Source organism: Ruditapes philippinarum, unplaced genomic scaffold (assembly GCF_026571515.1).
Source record: "Ruditapes philippinarum isolate M1 unplaced genomic scaffold, ASM2657151v2 ctg8641_1_1_1_1, whole genome shotgun sequence".
Classification (NCBI taxonomy): Eukaryota; Metazoa; Mollusca; class Bivalvia; order Venerida; family Veneridae; genus Ruditapes; species Ruditapes philippinarum.
In genome coordinates this window covers 17,693-38,375 of record NW_026855396.1, presented here as the reverse complement: position 1 = coordinate 38,375, position 20,683 = coordinate 17,693, and the positions used below count along the sequence as shown (strand labels likewise).

The window sequence follows — 20,683 nt, the reverse complement described above, 5'->3', positions numbered from 1 at the left end:
AGTGCTGCAACTTCTCAATGGATTGAGATAGAGTCAAATGCTTTTCAGCGTTGGTTACACGTTACCTTATGATCAATCTGGGGTCATTTACAGCCTCTCACAAGTCTAAAATTTTCTTGGCGATGAGGGGGACTCCGCCCCCCTTCAAACCCCCCAAACAGAAGGGGGCACATCCCCCTTCTGGCAACCCCCTGATGTATCTTTTGGTTGGGGGGCCGCGCCGAAAAAGAGGTCACTTTTTTCAACAACATTTCTCAAACAAAAACAAGTGTTTGGGGCCTAAATAAGGCATTTTTTCATCATTTAAGACAACAAAAAGGGGGGGGGGGTGAAAAAGGCGTTAAAAGGCGTGTATATGAAGTAATGGGTTAACAGAAAATGATGAAAATACTTGAAATTACCCTAAATCGCGTTTTTTCATGTTTAAACATGGCCTGTCATATAAATTTGAAGAAAAATTGTTGTTTTGTAGATGTTTTTATTTTTTTCATTAACCCATTACTTCATGAGCATTTTGTAAAAATGGCTGTTTTCATTGAAAAGTCTCCCGTTACAAGTTCAAATTGCTATAATACTATAAAAACTGCTTCAACACTAATCAAACTTGGCACAAATGTTGACTGGACCATTGCCCTTGCAACAACATGCTCAGGCTTAAATTTTCTGTTACCATGGCAACGAGGGAACATCTCAAAATTGCCAAAAATCACTATTTTGCGTTGATTTTTTCCATCAAAATTGATTTCAAAGTGCTGCAACTTCTCAATGGATTGAGATAGAGTCAAATGCTTTTCAGCGTTGGTTACACGTTACCTTATGATCAATCTGGGGTCATTTACAGCCTCTCACAAGTCTAAAATTTTCTTGGCGATGAGGGGGACTCCGCCCCCCTTCAAACCCCCCAAACAGAAGGGGGCACATCCCCCTTCTGGCAACCCCCTGATGTATCTTTTGGTTGGGGGGCCGCGCCGAAAAAGAGGTCACTTTTTTCAACAACATTTCTCAAACAAAAACAAGTGTTTGGGGCCTAAATAAGGCATTTTTTTCATCATTTAAGACAACAAAAAGGGGGGGGGGGGTGAAAAAGGCGTTAAAAGGCGTGTATATGAAGTAATGGGTTAACAGAAAATGATGAAAATACTTGAAATTACCCTAAATCGCGTTTTTTCATGTTTAAACATGGCCTGTCATATAAATTTGAAGAAAAATTGTTGTTTTGTAGATGTTTTTATTTTTTTCATTAACCCATTACTTCATGAGCATTTTGTAAAAATGGCTGTTTTCATTGAAAAGTCTCCCGTTACAAGTTCAAATTGCTATAATACTATAAAAACTGCTTCAACACTAATCAAACTTGGCACAAATGTTGACTGGACCATTGCCCTTGCAACAACATGCTCAGGCTTAAATTTTCTGTTACCATGGCAACGAGGGAACATCTCAAAATTGCCAAAAATCACTATTTTGCGTTGATTTTTTCCATCAAAATTGATTTCAAAGTGCTGCAACTTCTCAATGGATTGAGATAGAGTCAAATGCTTTTCAGCGTTGGTTACACGTTACCTTATGATCAATCTGGGGTCATTTACAGCCTCTCACAAGTCTAAAATTTTCTTGGCGATGAGGGGGACTCCGCCCCCCTTCAAACCCCCCAAACAGAAGGGGGCACATCCCCCTTCTGGCAACCCCCTGATGTATCTTTTGGTTGGGGGGCCGCGCCGAAAAAGAGGTCACTTTTTTCAACAACATTTCTCAAACAAAAACAAGTGTTTGGGGCCTAAATAAGGCATTTTTTCATCATTTAAGACAACAAAAAGGGGGGGGGGGGTGAAAAAGGCGTTAAAAGGCGTGTATATGAAGTAATGGGTTAACAGAAAATGATGAAAATACTTGAAATTACCCTAAATCGCGTTTTTTCATGTTTAAACATGGCCTGTCATATAAATTTGAAGAAAAATTGTTGTTTTGTAGATGTTTTTATTTTTTTCATTAACCCATTACTTCATGAGCATTTTGTGAAAAATGGCTGTTTTCATTGAAAAGTCTCCCGTTACAAGTTCAAATTGCTATAATACTATAAAAACTGCTTCAACACTAATCAAACTTTGCACAAATGTTGACTGGACCATTGCCCTTGCAACAACATGCTCAGGCTTAAATTTTCTGTTACCATGGCAACGAGGGAACATCTCAAAATTGCCAAAAATCACTATTTTGCGTTGATTTTTTCCATCAAAATTGATTTCAAAGTGCTGCAACTTCTCAATGGATTGAGATAGAGTCAAATGCTTTTCAGCGTTGGTTACACGTTACCTTATGATCAATCTGGGGTCATTTACAGCCTCTCACAAGTCTAAAATTTTCTTGGCGATGAGGGGGACTCCGCCCCCCTTCAAACCCCCCAAACAGAAGGGGGCACATCCCCCTTCTGGCAACCCCCTGATGTATCTTTTGGTTGGGGGGCCGCGCCGAAAAAGAGGTCACTTTTTTCAACAACATTTCTCAAACAAAAACAAGTGTTTGGGGCCTAAATAAGGCATTTTTTCATCATTTAAGACAACAAAAAGGGGGGGGGGGGGGAAAAAGGCGTTAAAAGGCGTGTATATGAAGTAATGGGTTAAGCAAAATCTGCCATCCGGTTTAAGAGGAGTTGCATTCACAATATTTCGGGACGTATGGACTGACGGACAAGTGCAACGCTATATGCTCCCACATTGTGGGGGCATAAAAATTTCAAACAGTTATCTTCTACAGAAATTTGTGTATAGTTCAACACAAAAGCAGAAAAATGCAGAAATTCACATGCAGGAAAAACTTCAGAACACAGAATTGTCAACTGCAGGTGATAGAGGTCCATTAAAATAACACAATAATCATAACATATACATGACATATAGGTGTAAAGTACCAAGGTTTCGTACCCTTCGAAACTTACCATACGTTCATGTCTGTTTGGTCGCTGTGAGCATATAGGAACCAATATTAACATGGTATTCCCACACATTTAACTAAAGCATGTTTTTTGTTGTTGTTTTTTTTCCATTATGATACAATTATTGATTGTTAATAAAATATTTTTAAAAGATAATAAGCTATAAAAGATACATTTTGCCAAACACGTAAGAAATATATCTGAAATAGTTATGGAAATAACAAGTAGAACAATCTCTTTGTGACACCTATCATCTGTTAACCCATAGTCTGCTCAATTTGTGAAATTGATTTGCCCTGCTTTGAATTGAGAACAATTTCTTCAACGTTTGAGGCATTTTATTCATACAAAAAAAATAAAAAAACAGAACTATAAGCAGTATAAATCCTGGTCAGACTGCACAGACATGCATGCTGGCTTGGCTATATACTGGTAACAACGGCAAATCATTTTCGATTCCAGCAGATTATGGGTTAAGTCCAGAATCATGTAGATATACATCAGATCACATGCTAAATGCACTCAGGTATGAGATCATTTTGATCTTTACAAAAATCTTACATAAAAAATAAGACATAAAAAGCTTGCATAATGAGGTTGTGAACAGAATAGTTAGTTTTATCAGTATCAACCAGAGTGAAGATAATGATGGTTTTTGGTAGAAATTAGCATACATTTCTATGAATATTTTCACCTATCAGTTTTATAACATTTATACATGATTGTTAAAACTTACCATTTTGGTGTTGGATCCAAACAAGGTATTACATGGTACAGAACATATAGATGACATGGGAAGACCCAACTGAAAATATGGTCAAAATATACACTGCATTTTAATTATGTGCATACTTAGTTCTTCTTGAAATGATCTACATTTCTTTCTACTTCCAATATTTGTTTTTTGACATAAAATTTGCCAATCTCACAACAGCACAACTTCAATTTTTTGGAATTAAGTGTGCAGTCTTCTGGGCTTGGATTGGAATGTTTGAATCCTGGCTGTACCTTAACACTGCTTTTCTAGATGATTTAGTTAGAGAAATCACAACATGGTAACAGTGTTTTTAATGATCCAAGTATTATGTATAACAACATTTTATTTCCGGTGTTAAAGCAATTCAAGTAGGCAAATTGCTTTTACTTTAATGGGCACATTACATTAATTTTGCTAAAAAGTGCAGGCAATCTGTTAGGTCTCTGCATAGTTAAACATCATTTACATATATTTATGAATAACAAATTTCTTTTCTTTTTTTATTTGTGCAAAACAAACAAAAATATGCGTTTTGTCAATATATTGATAACATTATTTCTGTCTAACACTAACTAAACAAAATATTACAATACCTGTAAGCATAGGTAGTTACTGAGTCCAGGCTGGGCAGCTGAACTTATATATATCACAGGTGGTCTAGAATATAGGGCCTCAAACCCTTCAGTAATATACTTCGGATATTTCTGATACAAAGCTAAGCGGCAGATTCGTACAAGACCATCTCTAGATTCTTCATGGTAGAAAACCGACGCCTCGTCAAACCTAACAATAAATTTAACATCTTAATAGTGCTTCACTTTGAATTTCTAAACACTTATGACTTAAGGAATAATATTACCGGGGCTGAGCCTACGGCCTTCGTGGTCAATTCCAACGCATCAAAACTCCAAACCGGTGTTAAATAGCCGGTAAAAAACTCTGAGGCCGATGTTATTTCTTAAATAACACACACTTGCGGTTCTTCTATGTTCAATAGGTTAAAATGCGGGCCGAACTAAAATTTTGCTCAAAGTTTTTCTTTTGCTCTCAAATTTCTTAAAAATTTCCTGGCTTTTAACATAGTGATAAAAAAAAGATTATCTCACAAGTTTTATCTCAAGTTTTTAACATTGAAAGATCTTTCAATTATACATTCACTGACTTATACAATGTGGTAAATCATTTTTAATTGTAGAAAATAATTGTTGGATTTAGAATGTTATTGAAGTTATTTTTTATTAAATAAGGACCAGTGTTAATACTTCCAGCAGTGACTAAAGTCATTAGTGGAAATAATATATATCTGGTGTCCGCAAAATGGGAAAGCATTTGATAAATCCCTGTAATTAACAAATTTTCTTCTTATTTGATGTCATAGTGGTTTTTTTTTCTGGTTTTTTCTTTAATCATATTTTATAAGTTATTTTTATAAAATTGGTCAGGTATTATTAAAGTGTTATAAAAAATGCAATTTATATGATGTCTTCACAACATTATGGAAATCTGTATTTTAAAGTTTATTTCTTTGTTTTGTCAATTAATGTACAATACAAAAATTCTTTTTGTAAAATACTGTAAAAATTTTGAATTCTACTTTTTCAAACAGTGAAATATGACTTTGTATCTCACCAATTAAAAGCATAAGATGCAAAATCATATAAGACCTTGAAAACGGAAAACAGCTAAATAGAGGATATGATTATGTTACCTGAACATTTTGGCTAGCCAGAGTTGACAATCTGCTGTAATTTTCGATGTAAATCTCTTCAGATGGTCACCTTGTAAACATGAGACGTATGCGGCCAGACTGTGTGACGTCACTGCTGCATTACCATGATCATCCAGCTTACGTATCTGCATACGTCTAAAATTATTAAATAATCACATATAACCATGATCATTTAGCTTACGTATCTGCATACGTCTGAAATTATTAAATAATCATATATAACAATGATCATCTAACTTATGTATCTACATTAAACAAATAATTACCTTTTATTTAGTTCACAAATCTTTCAAAGAATTTTAAACTTTTTTTTTCAGGGTTGTCATTGAAATTTTTCATTTTGAACTAGATGGTGTATTCATCTCACAAAAACACCGTGAAACAGATTGATTTTTCTTGTCAAACAGCAAAAGTTTTCATTTTTTTCCATTATATTTTATATGTTGTGAGGGGGAATTTTTACCTCAGTTAGGGAGAAAAAACATATAATTTTGGTGGGGGACTGCGGCAATATTCTATTGCAGATTTGGTAGATGGAAGGCCCTTTATATGCACCATGAGAAAAGTATTTATAAAACACAATAAAATCAGCTTAAAGTCTTTACTTTCTGTCTTTTTGTGGTTTTTTGGGTTCTTCTGGTTTTTCATCTTCCTCAACTGGTTCCTCGCCCATAGCTCTTTTACGCCGGTTCTCAATCCACTGCTCCATAAAACTAAACGGTTTTTCTTCTTCTTTCTGAAAAACAAACAACCCCAAAACAATGCGACACTGCTTTAAATATCAACCATAAACCATTGCAGTTTATCTTATACTTAAAATGACGCTGAATTTAAATGCTTCGAATGAAAGTAGTGACAATAAATGTCATACCTATGTCATATGCAGTCTGCCAGTTTATTCTAACCCGACGCTATATTGTTGTTTACATAACTAAAGCATTTTGATATTAAACTCCTTTGCATTAACTCTGGAAACTCCTTTGCATTAACTCTGGACAATTTTTAAATTTGCTGGATTTTAGGTCTCACTGGTCATACGCTGATTTCCCAGCTGGTGGATAAAGAGCTTTGGCATTTCTTTTGTCTGGTTGATTCAAATTATTAAACAATAAATTGTTGTACTAAATACTCACATTTTCCTCATCCTCTTCATTTTCATCAATCTCATAAACAATCATTTCTTCAACCTTCTTCATAACATCTGTTAATTCTTGACCACTGAAATATATTTCATAACATTAGTCAACATTTTCAATATTTTTAAGGCTATTCAGATTATGTCAAAGGCTCCTAATAATTTGTAATATTTAGGGTAAGCAAGATTTCTTCCCAATGACACTACAGTGAAAAAGCTCCTATGAATTATCTAATAAAAGTGAATGATATAACTTTTTGATGACATGGCCAGAACTTTGCTGATTTCTGAAAAATTTGTTCACCAATAAAGCAGCATGCATCCTGATTCATGGTTAGTTTTTTTGAAAATTTCTTAAATGTATTAAAAAGTAAAATAGTGTCATGAAAACAAAGAAAGTAATTTACTCATTGTAAATGTAGGGTGTCATCGATAAGGATTTTTGTATCGATATATCGGTAATGAATTATCGGCGATACAGCGATATATCGATTGCCAGGCTAAATTTTAGCTTTCAAGTCTTTTTAAATGTTTCCTAAGGACACTGACAAAGCAGTTATATTTAGACAAATGCAAAAAAGATAAACTATGAAAACTGAACAATTTGTTTCTTTTTTTATCATATAGCTATAAATGAAAACTAATGACTAGTAACTATAAAGTTTAAAGCCTTTTCCATTTTACTTTAGTTGTTGTTATTATGTCATTACCGATCATGCTAAATCCCGTCCTTGCCGTTCCAATTAAGCCGGGTTTAATTGGCAAATTATAGTGTTTACAGGCCTCGACATTAGCGGTGGTCCGTTGGTCAAAGACCACCTAATTTTGGCAAGGACCACCTAATTTTAAAATGCACTGGTCCGTCGGACCACTTGAACTTTCTGGTTTGTGCAAGGCTCATTTGGGAGAATGGCGATTTGGTCAAAAACATGTTATATACATTTTGTTTAAAACTATTTGTCCTATGAACATGTATATGGTTCATTAATAGATTAATCTGATTAGTTAAAGAAGGTCTTAAAGCATCAATTACTTTCATTTTAAGTCGCTAAAATTTTGTTTATGCAAGTTAAAAGAGTTAAGAATTTGTAATATTAAGCTAGGTACAAATTGCATTCAAATGATGCTAGTAATGATGCATCGTCGGATAATAATAATTGACCACTTGACTTCTGAAAGGACAACCTTAATTTCAAATCTAGTGGTCCTGCTTACCACCTGATAAAAAAGTTAGTGTCAAGGCCTGGTGTTTAGAACCTGATTTATTATTAAAGTTTTTGATTTATTATTAAAGTTTAACATTTTGTAATCATAATTTTTACAAAGAAACACTGACAAATTTTTCTTGGCATTTTCCCTTTTTAAAATCTGAATTGAGGGGTCTTGCCATCCACTTAGCACACGTGCGAGATAACAACGAAATTAGGCAGCATTCGTTAGAGACACTGGAAGGCTTTGGCATTGATTTCCGTTTTCATTTTAGAAAAAAACTGTTTCTGGCTTCCATAACTTTGAATGTCGCTTTTATTTTGACATTTCTGACAGTAAACAGGTCTATCAGTTCTATAAAATCTGTTCGCTGAAGTCTCTTTAGCTAGAAATATATGTGCATTCGATATCCGATATTTAAGAAATGGAATCGATATGGAATCGGATAACAAAGATCGTTGATACACCGATATCGATTGAATCGATGACACCCCTATGTAAACGCCACTGAAAGATAATACTACAAGGGTGGGTCAATATGTAATGCAATATGGAGAAGTATATTCTCTAATTCAGCTCAGATTCTTGTGTTTATGCAGGGTTACAGATTAAGTTACTTCAAGTGGGTATTATGTTTGAAATTCTGTCAAACTTCGGCTAAACAAAACAATATCAAAGTTCAACCTGAATGATTCCTTCACATCTAAGTTTTAACTACATGTACTTACCTCCCCTTCAATGGACCAGGTAGATGAGCCTGTTCCTTGGCTTTCCTCTCAATCTCCTGCTCTCTCTTCATATCGCTGAAGTACAATACAAAATCATTATAAGCAAGAACTATTTTACATACACTTAGGACCTGATAAAACAAGTAATTTGATCAAAACTTCCATACTTTCATATTGACTGTACAATTTAAACATAACACTTCATGAATTATTACAACCTGGGATGAGTAAGGTTCTATGGTTGCATCCAATTGTTGATATTTTTTGGGGAAAAAAAAACAACCTCAAAAACAGTCTCAGTTTAACATAGTCTCATCCTAGGTAAAACTACACGATTGCTATTTTCAGTTACAAACATTAAGGCAATTATAATCACTGTCAACTTTTTTTACATACATTCAAGATTAGATTCAGGAACATGATTATGAGTTATTATTCTAATTAAAGCTCTAATTATGCAATAAATGGTACTGAAGTTTATAAATACTTTGCCATCATGGTAAAAAGAGTCAAACAGGGTTGACAAGACACTCCTTTTTTAATTTACAACCTTTCATTTTCTATATAATCACACATAACAAAGAGTGTATTGCAATGCAGGGAAAATGTGCCAGTTTTATATTATTCAAACATACATGCACATGTATCAGCATCAACTGCAAATAACGTGTTTATACACGAAAATTCTTACAAAAGAAATGTAATGATTTTCTTATAAATTTAGCATTACATGTATATGTTATTTATCCACAACACACAGATATACACTATATCTACCAATGTGTAACAGCTGATAGCTTTGATCTCTTTATATCCTTTACATTTTTCACTTAACACCTAGATTTAAATCAATTTAAAGATCCTGTATGTTGTAATTAAGGTTGTAACCACACTTAAGTGAAATTTTATAATATTATGTATATAATAATGCTTCTAACATCAAAGAATATGTAAAATATGTACTGCAAATATTTGTCCACATTATATGTAATCATAAAAATAAATGCATTCATTTTTTATTGGAAAATTTGACTTGGACTTTATAGTTTGTTTGTTTCATTTTACGCCTTTTCCCAACAGTATTTCAGTCATATAGGCGGTTAGTTTCCTAACCATCGTTCCTGGATAGACTTTATAGAAAACACATTTCTAATAACCTCCCTTTGTTAACGTGAAATATAAATTTGGTAATATCTTTAAAAATAATGCTTTTTGGAACTTACAATATTGATAAATCTTCATATGAGCATTATACTTATGATATAAAACCATACAAAAATTGAGTTACAGGATCTTTAAACAATGTACATTAAACTTTAATATTGCTATATGTACATTTTAACCTTCATTGAAATCAATGTTTTAATGATTTCCTACAATACTGTCTGTTATATTACAGTCTTGATCATTAACTTGACAAGATGGCTTATTTTAAAATCTGGAAAAAGGGTGATTCCCTGGAAGCATTAATCACAACAAAATAACATGAAAATTGCAGACTTGGTTTGATTGAATCTGTACACGACTCATTGGTTTTAAATTACATCAACACTGAATAGGTCATTAAAGACCCCTTGTAAGTCCCAAGCACCAGACGGGTAGAGATAACTGAGTGGTTGAGTACATACAAAAATGTAGCTCATATTATCAACTTTATTCTATTGGAACCGACTTGGAGCATTATTTCAGGTATAAACACTACCCAAATATGATCAGCAACCTTCTGAGATGCAGCATGGTAGCTTCTTTACACTGAATAATTAAACAGAGGGTTCAAAGTCAAGCAGTGAGTGGCAGGAGACATAGTCAGGGACCTTTGTTTTTGTTTGTTTTTCTAATAAATTTCAAAGCTCTTTTTAGGAACAATGAAGATAGAGAGATACAAATGTAACTGCTCCATGCATGTCTTTAACCAGTCCTTACAAAAATGTGCAATGAGGAAGTACATTTGTAATTTTTATTTCAAGTAACTCCTTGATCAAACACATACTAAAACTAGACTATGTGTATAACCATTGTATGCCATCTCACATTATAATTATTATAGAGAAAGACTCATATGAGCCGCTTCACGACAAAACCAACATAATGCGTTTGCGACCAGAATGGATCCAGACCAGCCTGCGCATCCGCGCAGTCTGATCAGGATCCATGCTGTTCGCTTTCCAACCCTATTACAAGTAGAGAAACTGATAGCTAACAGCATGGATCCTGATCAGACTGCATGGATGCGCAGGCTGGTCTGGATCCATGCTGGTCGCAAACGCACTGTGTTGGTTTTGTCGTGACGCGGCTCATATGCCTCTCCATGCATTATTTCAGGAATGAGTCGGCACCTACACAGAATCTATTATCACCTGCATTGAGCTTGCTGGATAGCTTCCTAAAGAATCCACCTAAAGAATCCAAAGACACTGAAAGGGTTCCATCAGTAGTTATTGATAAGTTGTCAGCCACCTTACCTTAGTCTTTTTAATTATCCCAATAATTATGATTTTATAATTTTATTCTACTTACACAATATTCTTCATATAGCAAACAGATCCAAACTAAATATCCTATTATATTTAACAGTATAGATACATTCCAGATGGAAACCCAACTCTCTCTCTTATATATATATATATAGCAATTATCTTACTCATTAATTTTGTCCAAAATTCTTTCATGTTCTTTAACTCTTGATTCGAGTTCAGCAAACATAGGGTCCATAAACATCTGTAAAGAGAAAAACATTCTGATATAGAAACAATCTTATACTGTAGATTTTCTATTATTTTTTGCAACGTCACATTTTTCTCATAATAAATCTATACAGATTAATGAGGAAATGTGTCTACAGCCTCCGCATTAATGTCATATTATTCAACTTTCAGTCCACTTGAAACATATGTTAAAAGAAAACTGTCAATGCTTTTAGTACGGAGGCACTTTTCCTATATGTTAGATAATGCTCTTCTTAGACTTAGGATATAATAATTATGAGAAATATAATTATCTTGATAATTATTTAAAACAGACAATCAAATCAACGGCTTGGTGTTAAAGGGTCGTAACTCCTTCTTTATTTGATATGAGTTACAACCCTTTCACCCCAAGCCCTCGAAATGCTGTTTCAAAAACATGATATAGATCAATGAACATAAATATTTTCATGTCCACATTCTGTTACAGTTAACTCTTCTGAAGAAAAAAAGTCAAGTTCAAACCTGGTCATATATCACCATCATTACCTAACAATATAAAAGTAGAACACATAAACAGGCAATATAGCAACAAAAGACATGTACTGCATGTTTGAATAGTTTGTTAACTAAATATTGATCCCTATATATAGAGATAGCTGAAAACATTACAAGCTGTTACAATCACACATCAATACAGTGACCAAACTTTCTTAACAATATACAAAATGCATTAGAATGCAAACTATACATTCACTGCAACACTTTTACTTCTGATTTTATGTAATAACACGGGCGGATTGGCCCTGTTTTGCATTTGGAATAATACATAGTGGCAGTGACTGAAACTTAACTTATCTATTCTTTTTATTGCAATCACCATGATCATCATGATCATTATTATCATTATTTCATAACTTGTATAGTCAAAATATACATTGTATTGATGTCCGAAAGCGAGATTCTGGGATATGTTTGTTCTTGCTCAGAATCTTAGAGGGGAGATATTGCCCACACACAAAATAGCACAATATCTCATCACATAGTACAGTTAGTTGGGCTTATAGATTAAGAAGTAGTACTCAAATAAATTTCATATTACTCTCTATGTATATATCGGTAAAAGAGACCAAGAGATACAACGTTAGGTAGTCGAACAAATTTGACGGAACACATAATCATCACTTTTTGCGTAATCTTTATTGTTGTAGGCTAGCAAACAACATCATTTCCTGTATTGATTTGTACATAACACAGTGTAAGAAAAGAAGAGGATAAAAATTGTGATTTATAAAATAAACAGCAAACTCCGACCTTCATAAAGAGGGGTTTAACAGAGGTTGAAAAACTATGTGACATAGATAGTTATTTTTTAATTGTTTCCAGACTGAGAGATTTCTGAAAAGATTATATTTTTTATCCATACATTTATTACATTATTAAAAATAAATTACCGTAAAATTCCTAATAAACGCCCCTCCCCTAATAAAGGCCCCCCAGGCCTTTTGATAAGGAAAACAATCTACTCATCAGTGCTGAATTCATAATTTAAGCCATAATTTTATTCAAATCATTCAGAATCCATAGTATTTTATAGTAAACACAAATATGTATAATATGAACTTTAAAACCTTAACACTTTTTAATGTCATTACCAACACTTGCTAACACTAAATGTATTTACAGTGATTTTTGGATTTAGGAAAAACTGTGTTGTAATAATAGCCCCCCTTTTGAAAAATGTTTAGCCCCCGGGGGCGTTTAATAGGAATTTTACGGTACTCATTTCTACAATCACTAAAATAAAATGTTGTAATTTTCATTTACAATTATAGAAAGTTTAAGTGTACACAGTTTATGCCGCCTCATTAAGTTCTAGATTGTTGTATTTAAAATCTTGTATTTAAAATCTTACTGAGACTTTTATTCATTGCAAAATGCCTTACTTTTGGTGGTTTCACACTCCCTAGAAATTTCTTAACACTTCATTTTGGTTTTTTTTGTAAACAAAAGATAGCAGTAAAATATAAATAACTGTCTGGGCTTATTTCAATTTTGTATTTGTACATATACTTTATTTTGTCCTTCTTGGGCCCCTGTTTACAACAGTATTTTAACATTTTGCTCACTTATAATTTACATAATAGAGCTGCAATAAGTTTTTATTCTTCTTTTATCAAATAATCTTTTTCAGATATTTATATCAATTTGAATTTAATCAAGGCATACATGTATATATAAACCACTCAACCACATATAAGATTGTTACGAACTTGTAAATCAATTATGTAATCCTAGTTCGTATTATTGATAAAAATGGTTGTAGGTTCTGAGACTTCTTACAAAACTGCTGCGTAGAGGACTTAAAGTCAAGAGGTTGATTTTATCCTATATTAATAGCAAACCCATTAATGTTTACATTAAGAACATACTTTGGAGCACAAGAGAGAAAAACAACACACACTCGATTTTTTTAACACATTTTTTAAGTATTTATAAAAATCAATAAATCATTCAATATCCCTTAGTTATTTGCATAGTTGAACCAGTGTTTTTTTTCACCAAAATATTCGGCGAAATTCTCCCTATTTCCCCCTCAAAATAGTATGTTTTTTTCCCCCCTCAAAGCTGAAATGTTTTATTTTATGCCTGTAAGACTTACTGTTAAGCAAGGTTTTTCATATAGGTAATGGGAGCTACTCCTGGTATCCCAACAAGTTTATCATGTCACACATCAATATTTTAGATCCGTATAAAAATCCCCCTCCTGTTGCATTTTTCCCCCTCCAATGGGCACTGACCCCCTTCCCCCAAAAGTGAAAAAAAACACTGAGTTCATACAGGGACTGTTTACAGGTGTGTTACCTGCAATCGCCGGTGGAAAATCACAGAGATTTGCCGTGATCAAAACGCATGTTCATGTACAATGTAGTCGTGTGTAAAGCTTATATTTTGTTTAAATAACAGCCGTTACATCATCTTTATATGTATAAAAATCAGTAGTTTTAAAGTTTCATTTGCATAAAAAAAAGTAAAAAAAAAACAACAAGAAATGTCAACGACACATATGCCCCCCTTTCTAGCCCTTAACATTATTGCTTATTTTGTTATAGAAACTTGCCATAAATGGGTACATGAAAGTGTTCAGTTATGGAAAAAAGAAAAATATTGAAGACTTTGTGTTAGTTTTCAAGGTAATGAGCGGAAACCATTCTGACATTTAAGGCCCCTGTGACCTTAACCTTTGAACTAGTGACCAAAAATCAAAAGGGGTCACTTACTAGTTATGACCAATCAGAATGTGAATTATGAAGACTTTGTGATAAATAGTTTTAAAGATAATAAGCGGAAACCATTCTGACATTTAAGGCCCCTGTGACCTTGACCTTTGAACAAGTGACCCCGAAAGCAATAGGAGTTATGTACTAATTATGACCAATCACTATGTGAAATATGAAGACATGGTGATAATCAGCTTTCAAGATAATGAGCTGAAATCATACTACCATTCAAGGGCCCTATGACCTTGACCTTAAACTGGTGACCCAAAAATCAATAGGGGTTATCTACTAGTTATGACCAATCAATATGATTGTGAAGTATGAAGACTTTGTGATAAATAGTTTTCAAGATAATGAGTGGAAAGCATTCTAACATTTATGGCCCCTGTGACCTTGACCGTTGACCCCAAAATCAATAGGGGTTATCTTCTAGTTATAACCACTCAATATGTGAAATATGAAGACTTTGTGATAAATAGTAACCAAGATAATCAGCAGAAATCATACTACCATTCAAGGCCCCTGTGACCATGACCTTTGACCTAGTGACTCAAAAATCAATAGGGGTTATCTGCTAGTTATGACCAATCAATATGTGAAATGAAAACTTTGTGATAAACAGTAAACCAAGATTATGAGCAGAAACCATTCTGACATTTAAGGCCCCTGTGACCTTGACCTTTGACCTGGTGGCCCCAAAATCAATAAAGGTCATCTACTAGATATGACCAATCAATATGTGAAATATGAAGACTTTGTGATGATAAGTAACCAAGATAATGAGCGGAACCATTCTGACATTGAAGGCCCCTACTAGTTATGACCAATCACAATGTGAAATATGAAGATTTTGTGATACAAGATTTCAAGATAATCAGATGAAACCATTCTGACATTTAAGGCCCCTGTGACCTAGACCTCTGACCTATTGACCATAATAACAACATGGGTCATCTACTAGTTATGACCAATCAGTATGTGAAATATGAAGACTTTGTGATAAATAGTTTTCAAGATAATCAGCGGAAACCATGTGGTCGACCGACCGACAAACCGACATTAGCAAAACAATATACCCCCTCTTTTTCGAAGGGGGAGGGGCATAAAAATCACAATCAAAATGCATTTACGATCATAATATATTGTCAATACATGACACAATAATTATCCAACAAAAATATTTTTCTTCTTTAGCAATAATTAAACATGTGTTATGGTTTTGTTGACAAAATATGATGAAAGTTTTTTTCTGATCTATAAAAAAGGGTGGAAGTCAATTGAGTGTCGGCACTTCTTTGATGATTTGACAGTGACTACACATGTGTAAACATCAAAGATTGACAGATTCTTCTGGAGAGCCAACTAGTCATTTGTCAGAGGTCATCTCGTGTTGGAAACATTATATTTCATTTATTTATGGATGCTACTTTGTGCATGAGTGTTTTTGTGTGTTTAAGCACTATGGAATTTAGACAATCGGCCATGAATTTCGGTAAGAAAAACAAACAATTGAATATTTCAACATTTATAAATATTTTTCAAATATCAGCCCTTCAGAAATTTTACAAGACATATATGTTGCACATGTTATTTTTTTCAGATGTAACTTAATAAAGTCTGCTTGTAATAAATTGATTAATGGTCACCAGAGAGAGCGAAATTTCAAAAGCATGAACAGTAAGTAAAATCTTTGAAAATAAACTATTTCAATTAGAAATCCTTAATTTTTCTACTTTCACAATCGGAAGTCTGTGTTGCTCGGAAGCTGTCTCAAATTTTCTGGGATTTTGATTGGATGGCCTCGTTTCAGAAGTTACATTGCATCGTCAAATATTCTTTACTGCCCTCAATTATTTTGGGACACTGGTTAAAGTTAGGCATAAAGCCCGGGGATGAATTCTTAGGCGAAGATACGTTTTGAGTTCCTTTTTTGTTGCTGTGTAGTTGAAAATACATTAAAAACAAGAATAGAAATAATCACAATTGTATTGACATTAACAAAGAACATGAAAATCTTGACATTCAACATAGATTTACTTCAATAAACACATGTTTTATTCGAAATATTACCTTTATCATTTTTTAAGTATGGAGGACTAGTTTCCAAGGAATTAACAAGAGCGATCAGTAATCACATGTGTCGCCTCATGATGGCCAATTTCATGCTGGGACAAAGTTTGTGACAGACGGACAGTGCACAACTAGACTTGGTACTGATCATTCCTGTAAAGTTTGGATAAAATTGCACCAGTAGTTTATGAGGAGTAGTCCGGACAAGCTTTTGCGTATCTGGCAACACACAGAAAAAACACCTTTTTATCAAAGGGCCATAACTCGGCCAAATATCTTTCAACCGGAAAACCCGTGCAATATGCGCAAGGACTTTAGCTACAGATAAATCCTGTAAAGTTTCATTGAAATTGCTTTAGTGGTATAAGAGAAGTAGTCCGGACAAACTTTAAAAAATAAAAATTATTAAAGGGCCTTAACTCTGACAAAAATCATTGAAGCGGAAAATGCTGATAATATGCACAACTACCCTTGGTACTGATCATTCCTGTAAAGTTTAGATGAAATTGCACCAGTAGTTTATGAGGAGTAGTCCGGACAAGCTTTTGTGTATCTGGCAACACACAGAAAAATACACCTTTTTTATCAAAGGGCCATAACTCGGCCAAAAATCATTCAATCGGAAAACCCTTGCAATATGCGCAAGGACTTGAGGTACAGATCAATCCTGTAAAGTTTCATTGAAATTGCTTTAGTGGTATAAGAGAAGTAGTCCGGACAAACTTTAAAATTAAAAATTATTAAAGGGCCATAACTCTGCCAAAAATCATTGAACTGGAAAATGCTGACAATATGCACAACTAGACTTGGTACTGATCATTCCTGTAAAGTTTGGATGAAATTGCACCAGTAGTTTATGAGGAGTAGAGGCGACACAAAAAATGTAAATAAGCATACAACTGACTTTAAACTGCCTACCAATCAGGTAGTAAAATTCTTAATAGACAACAAAAACGTCTATTTGACGCTCATAATTGAATTTTAATTTAAAATAGGTTAACATGTTGCGACAAACTTTAATTGCGCATTATTCAAAACAAAGCGTTCACTGCATAGAACTTGCAAGGTCGACAACTATAACAGATCGAGGATGTGTAAATTCAACACATAAAATTGTCTTTTATTTGTTGTTTTTTTGAAAATATTGCAAATTTACTATATTATAAGAACCTTAATGTCACAGGGTGAGAAAAAGGTGCAGCCTGACAGGGACTTGAACCTGGGACCCTCGGAACACCATTCCGCGGCTCTACCGACTGAGCTATCCGGCCGCTTACACATCTTCTCCCCAAAATAGTGAACTATTCTTAACCCTGACATTAATATAAATATTTGTCTCCATTTTATGTGTTTTATATGTTTAAAACACATTCTACCCGTAGTAATTAGTAGAAACAAGTGTCAGCAAAATTTACACTGCTTTTTGGATAGTCGATTCAATCGCATGAGATGTCATTCGCAACTGGGAAAGACACCTCGAAAATAAAAACCCCTGAAAATATGGGATCAAGGCATGCCTCAGTCTCAGATAAAAATAAAAACCCTGGTTTTATCAGGATATGCTTCACTTCACTACATTGCATACCCAATGAATGAATACGAGCATGTCAGATTCCTAGTACAAATATTGGTGAACTTTCCCTTATAGCGAGCTCGACGAGCTGGCCCAAAGCGAGCTTTACGGTAACGCGAGTACCTGCTAAGTGATGGTTTTGAAAACTTTCGTCCGAAGTATTGATATGACACATCGCAACTTTTCGAATTTAAAGATAACGATAAAAACTGAGGAATTCTGACTGAAAACAGATGTGTAGATTGGTCACCCGCAAACTTCTATGGGAACCATAATTGGACAGGGAACGAGAAAAAACGGAAGCTGTGTATAAAATATCGAATGACAGTTTTAAAACGGAAAATGTAAAATTAAAATTGAACGATTATTTTAACCGACTTTTCCCGTACATAGGTTTTGCCGGATTTCATTAAATGTACATTTACCTCCTCTTTTTTCAACAAACAAAATATTCTAACACTCTATATAAACAAAGAATGCCTGACAACAATGCACTTGCTGTTCTTATTATCTCCCTGTGTATTTTCACATTGAGGGCGCCATTTTGTTTGAAAAATCTAATAAATTAAAACAATTTTTTGTCGAATTTTGATGTGAAAACTATCTAGAATGAAAGAAAATGGTCTAACTAAGAAAATGAATCCGAACACCAATATTTCTTATTCAGTCGTTAACGCTGTACAGACGTTTAAAGTATTGTTTACGTGACGTCACAATGTAGCGCCAACCAGCACGTGCAAAACAATCAAATCAAGTACGCTATTTTAATGTCGCAAACGTGTTAAGTTTTACATTTATTTCACTTTTAATAATCTTTATTTCGCTTCAAAAATTATAGAGTGAAATAAAATAAACAAACAAAGTTTTATCAACGTTTTCAAAATTTGTTATTCTACACACGTAAGATTTAACGACAGTTTTTTTCATACCACTGGAAGTTCAGCCTTTATTTTTCATACCACTGGAACAGCCTTATTGGAAACTCTGAGGCGAAACCAAACATAATGGGCCTATGGGCCTTCATGATCAATTACTACGTATTTGAACTAAACCGTGCATTATTCTACAACAATGCACTCAAAATTGATATCAATTTCCAAAAAAAACAACAAAAAAAACAGAAAAAAATAAAGGGGCAGAGCCATATTTAACGCAGTACGTGTGACGTCACACGCCTTCGTCACTGCATTTGTTTACAAACATTAAAACAACAGTTGAGCCGATTCCTTCTTTCTTCCCGTAAATCAAGGTAATTCACGTAGCACAAACGATAAACTACATTAATTTTATTCATTTAAGAGGAGGGAACTAGAATAAACGGAAGCAGTGTATAAAATACCGAATGACAATTTTAAAATGGAAAATTTAAATAAAAATGAGCGATTATTTCATACTATTTCACGTTAAAAGTACATCGAGCTCGCTTTGAGGCTTTGCCTTTTTCATATTAGGGTTGCCAGTGTTTATGACATGTCACATTAATATATAAACAGGTACTGGCCGGAGACCATCAACCGGACACTTTTGGAACATTTTTCCGTACAGATTTCATAATTTTTAAACTAGAGACCAAAAAATTTGACACAGTTCAGCTAGGTTCTTCTCCTAACTAACAAACTAGTTTGTTTATTTCTGATTGTATTGACACTTATATCTGAGGCTCGACAAGGAGAGTATCAAAATTACCTAAATTGTCTACACTACAGTACCATGTGTCCGGACAGATATGTACATGATGTAATTTAATTCAGATAAAAGCTTGGGTGTTTTGATTTTTGATTTTTAACATAATATACAATATGTCAGCAACAAATGCTGAAGTTTTGGATATTCTATTATTCACTCTGCAAATGATTATAGCTGGTATACGAGGTCAGGCATTGCTTTCTTGACCCCCAAATTTCAACATCAACATTCTTGAAATAGATATTAAAATATTACCATTTACGGAGATTGAAATAATTTATTTATTTAATTTTAAAAGAAACATGCACTTATTGTTGATAAAAATGTGACCGACAACCACTGAACAAAGAAAATACAAAATTTTCTGGGCCGTCCGGGTTTGGTGGTTGTCCGGTTTTGGTGGCCCCCAACCAGTACCCTGAAGACCTTGTAAGCTAAAACAATGCCTATTTTTGGTCAGAACTTGGATTATCATTTTAAAATGTAATTTCATGTTTTCTCAACGGTTTTTTGAGTAGTTATTTGCATTTGAACTGAATACTCATTGCAACTGTAGATCTCCAATTCATACCTTAATTATTGTCATAATTAATGATTATCAGTTGTGTTTCCAAAGAAACTGTCAAAACAAAATTCACCTGAAACTGGGCATCAGCTCCTGTCTGTGCTGGGGGATTATATGGCGGTGGTGCTTCAGCCTCCATTCCTTCTTTAGTTGGCAATTCAACTTCGGCACTGTTTATTCCAGCTTCTTCTGCCTTTTCTGCCATGTTTGTTTCTAAATTTGTAATTGACGCAGCAAAAAATTTATCCACGCTGGCAGTCCCCGGAAATGGTTTGTTTGTCGTAAAAAGAACTGCCAACGAAATCCAAAACGATAAAAAGCTTTTACGTTACGA

At 33.9% G+C, this 20,683-nt stretch overlaps 1 protein-coding gene across 1 annotated transcript; it reads right to left on the bottom strand.

The window, feature by feature from the left end:
* Positions 1–2,713: 2,713 nt before the first annotated feature.
* Positions 2,714–20,682, bottom strand: LOC132743158 (putative pyridoxal-dependent decarboxylase domain-containing protein 2; the record flags this gene model as incomplete). The annotated part of the gene is made up of 9 exons (XM_060731685.1): positions 20,423–20,682; positions 11,132–11,208; positions 8,491–8,565; positions 6,552–6,636; positions 6,024–6,154; positions 5,398–5,553; positions 4,283–4,472; positions 3,669–3,737; positions 2,714–2,959 (listed from the first exon to the last, which is right to left on the bottom strand). Coding segments are annotated over exons 1-9 (1,161 nt in total), but the record flags the coding sequence as incomplete, so codon positions are not given.
* Between the last annotated feature and the right edge of the window lies 1 nt (position 20,683).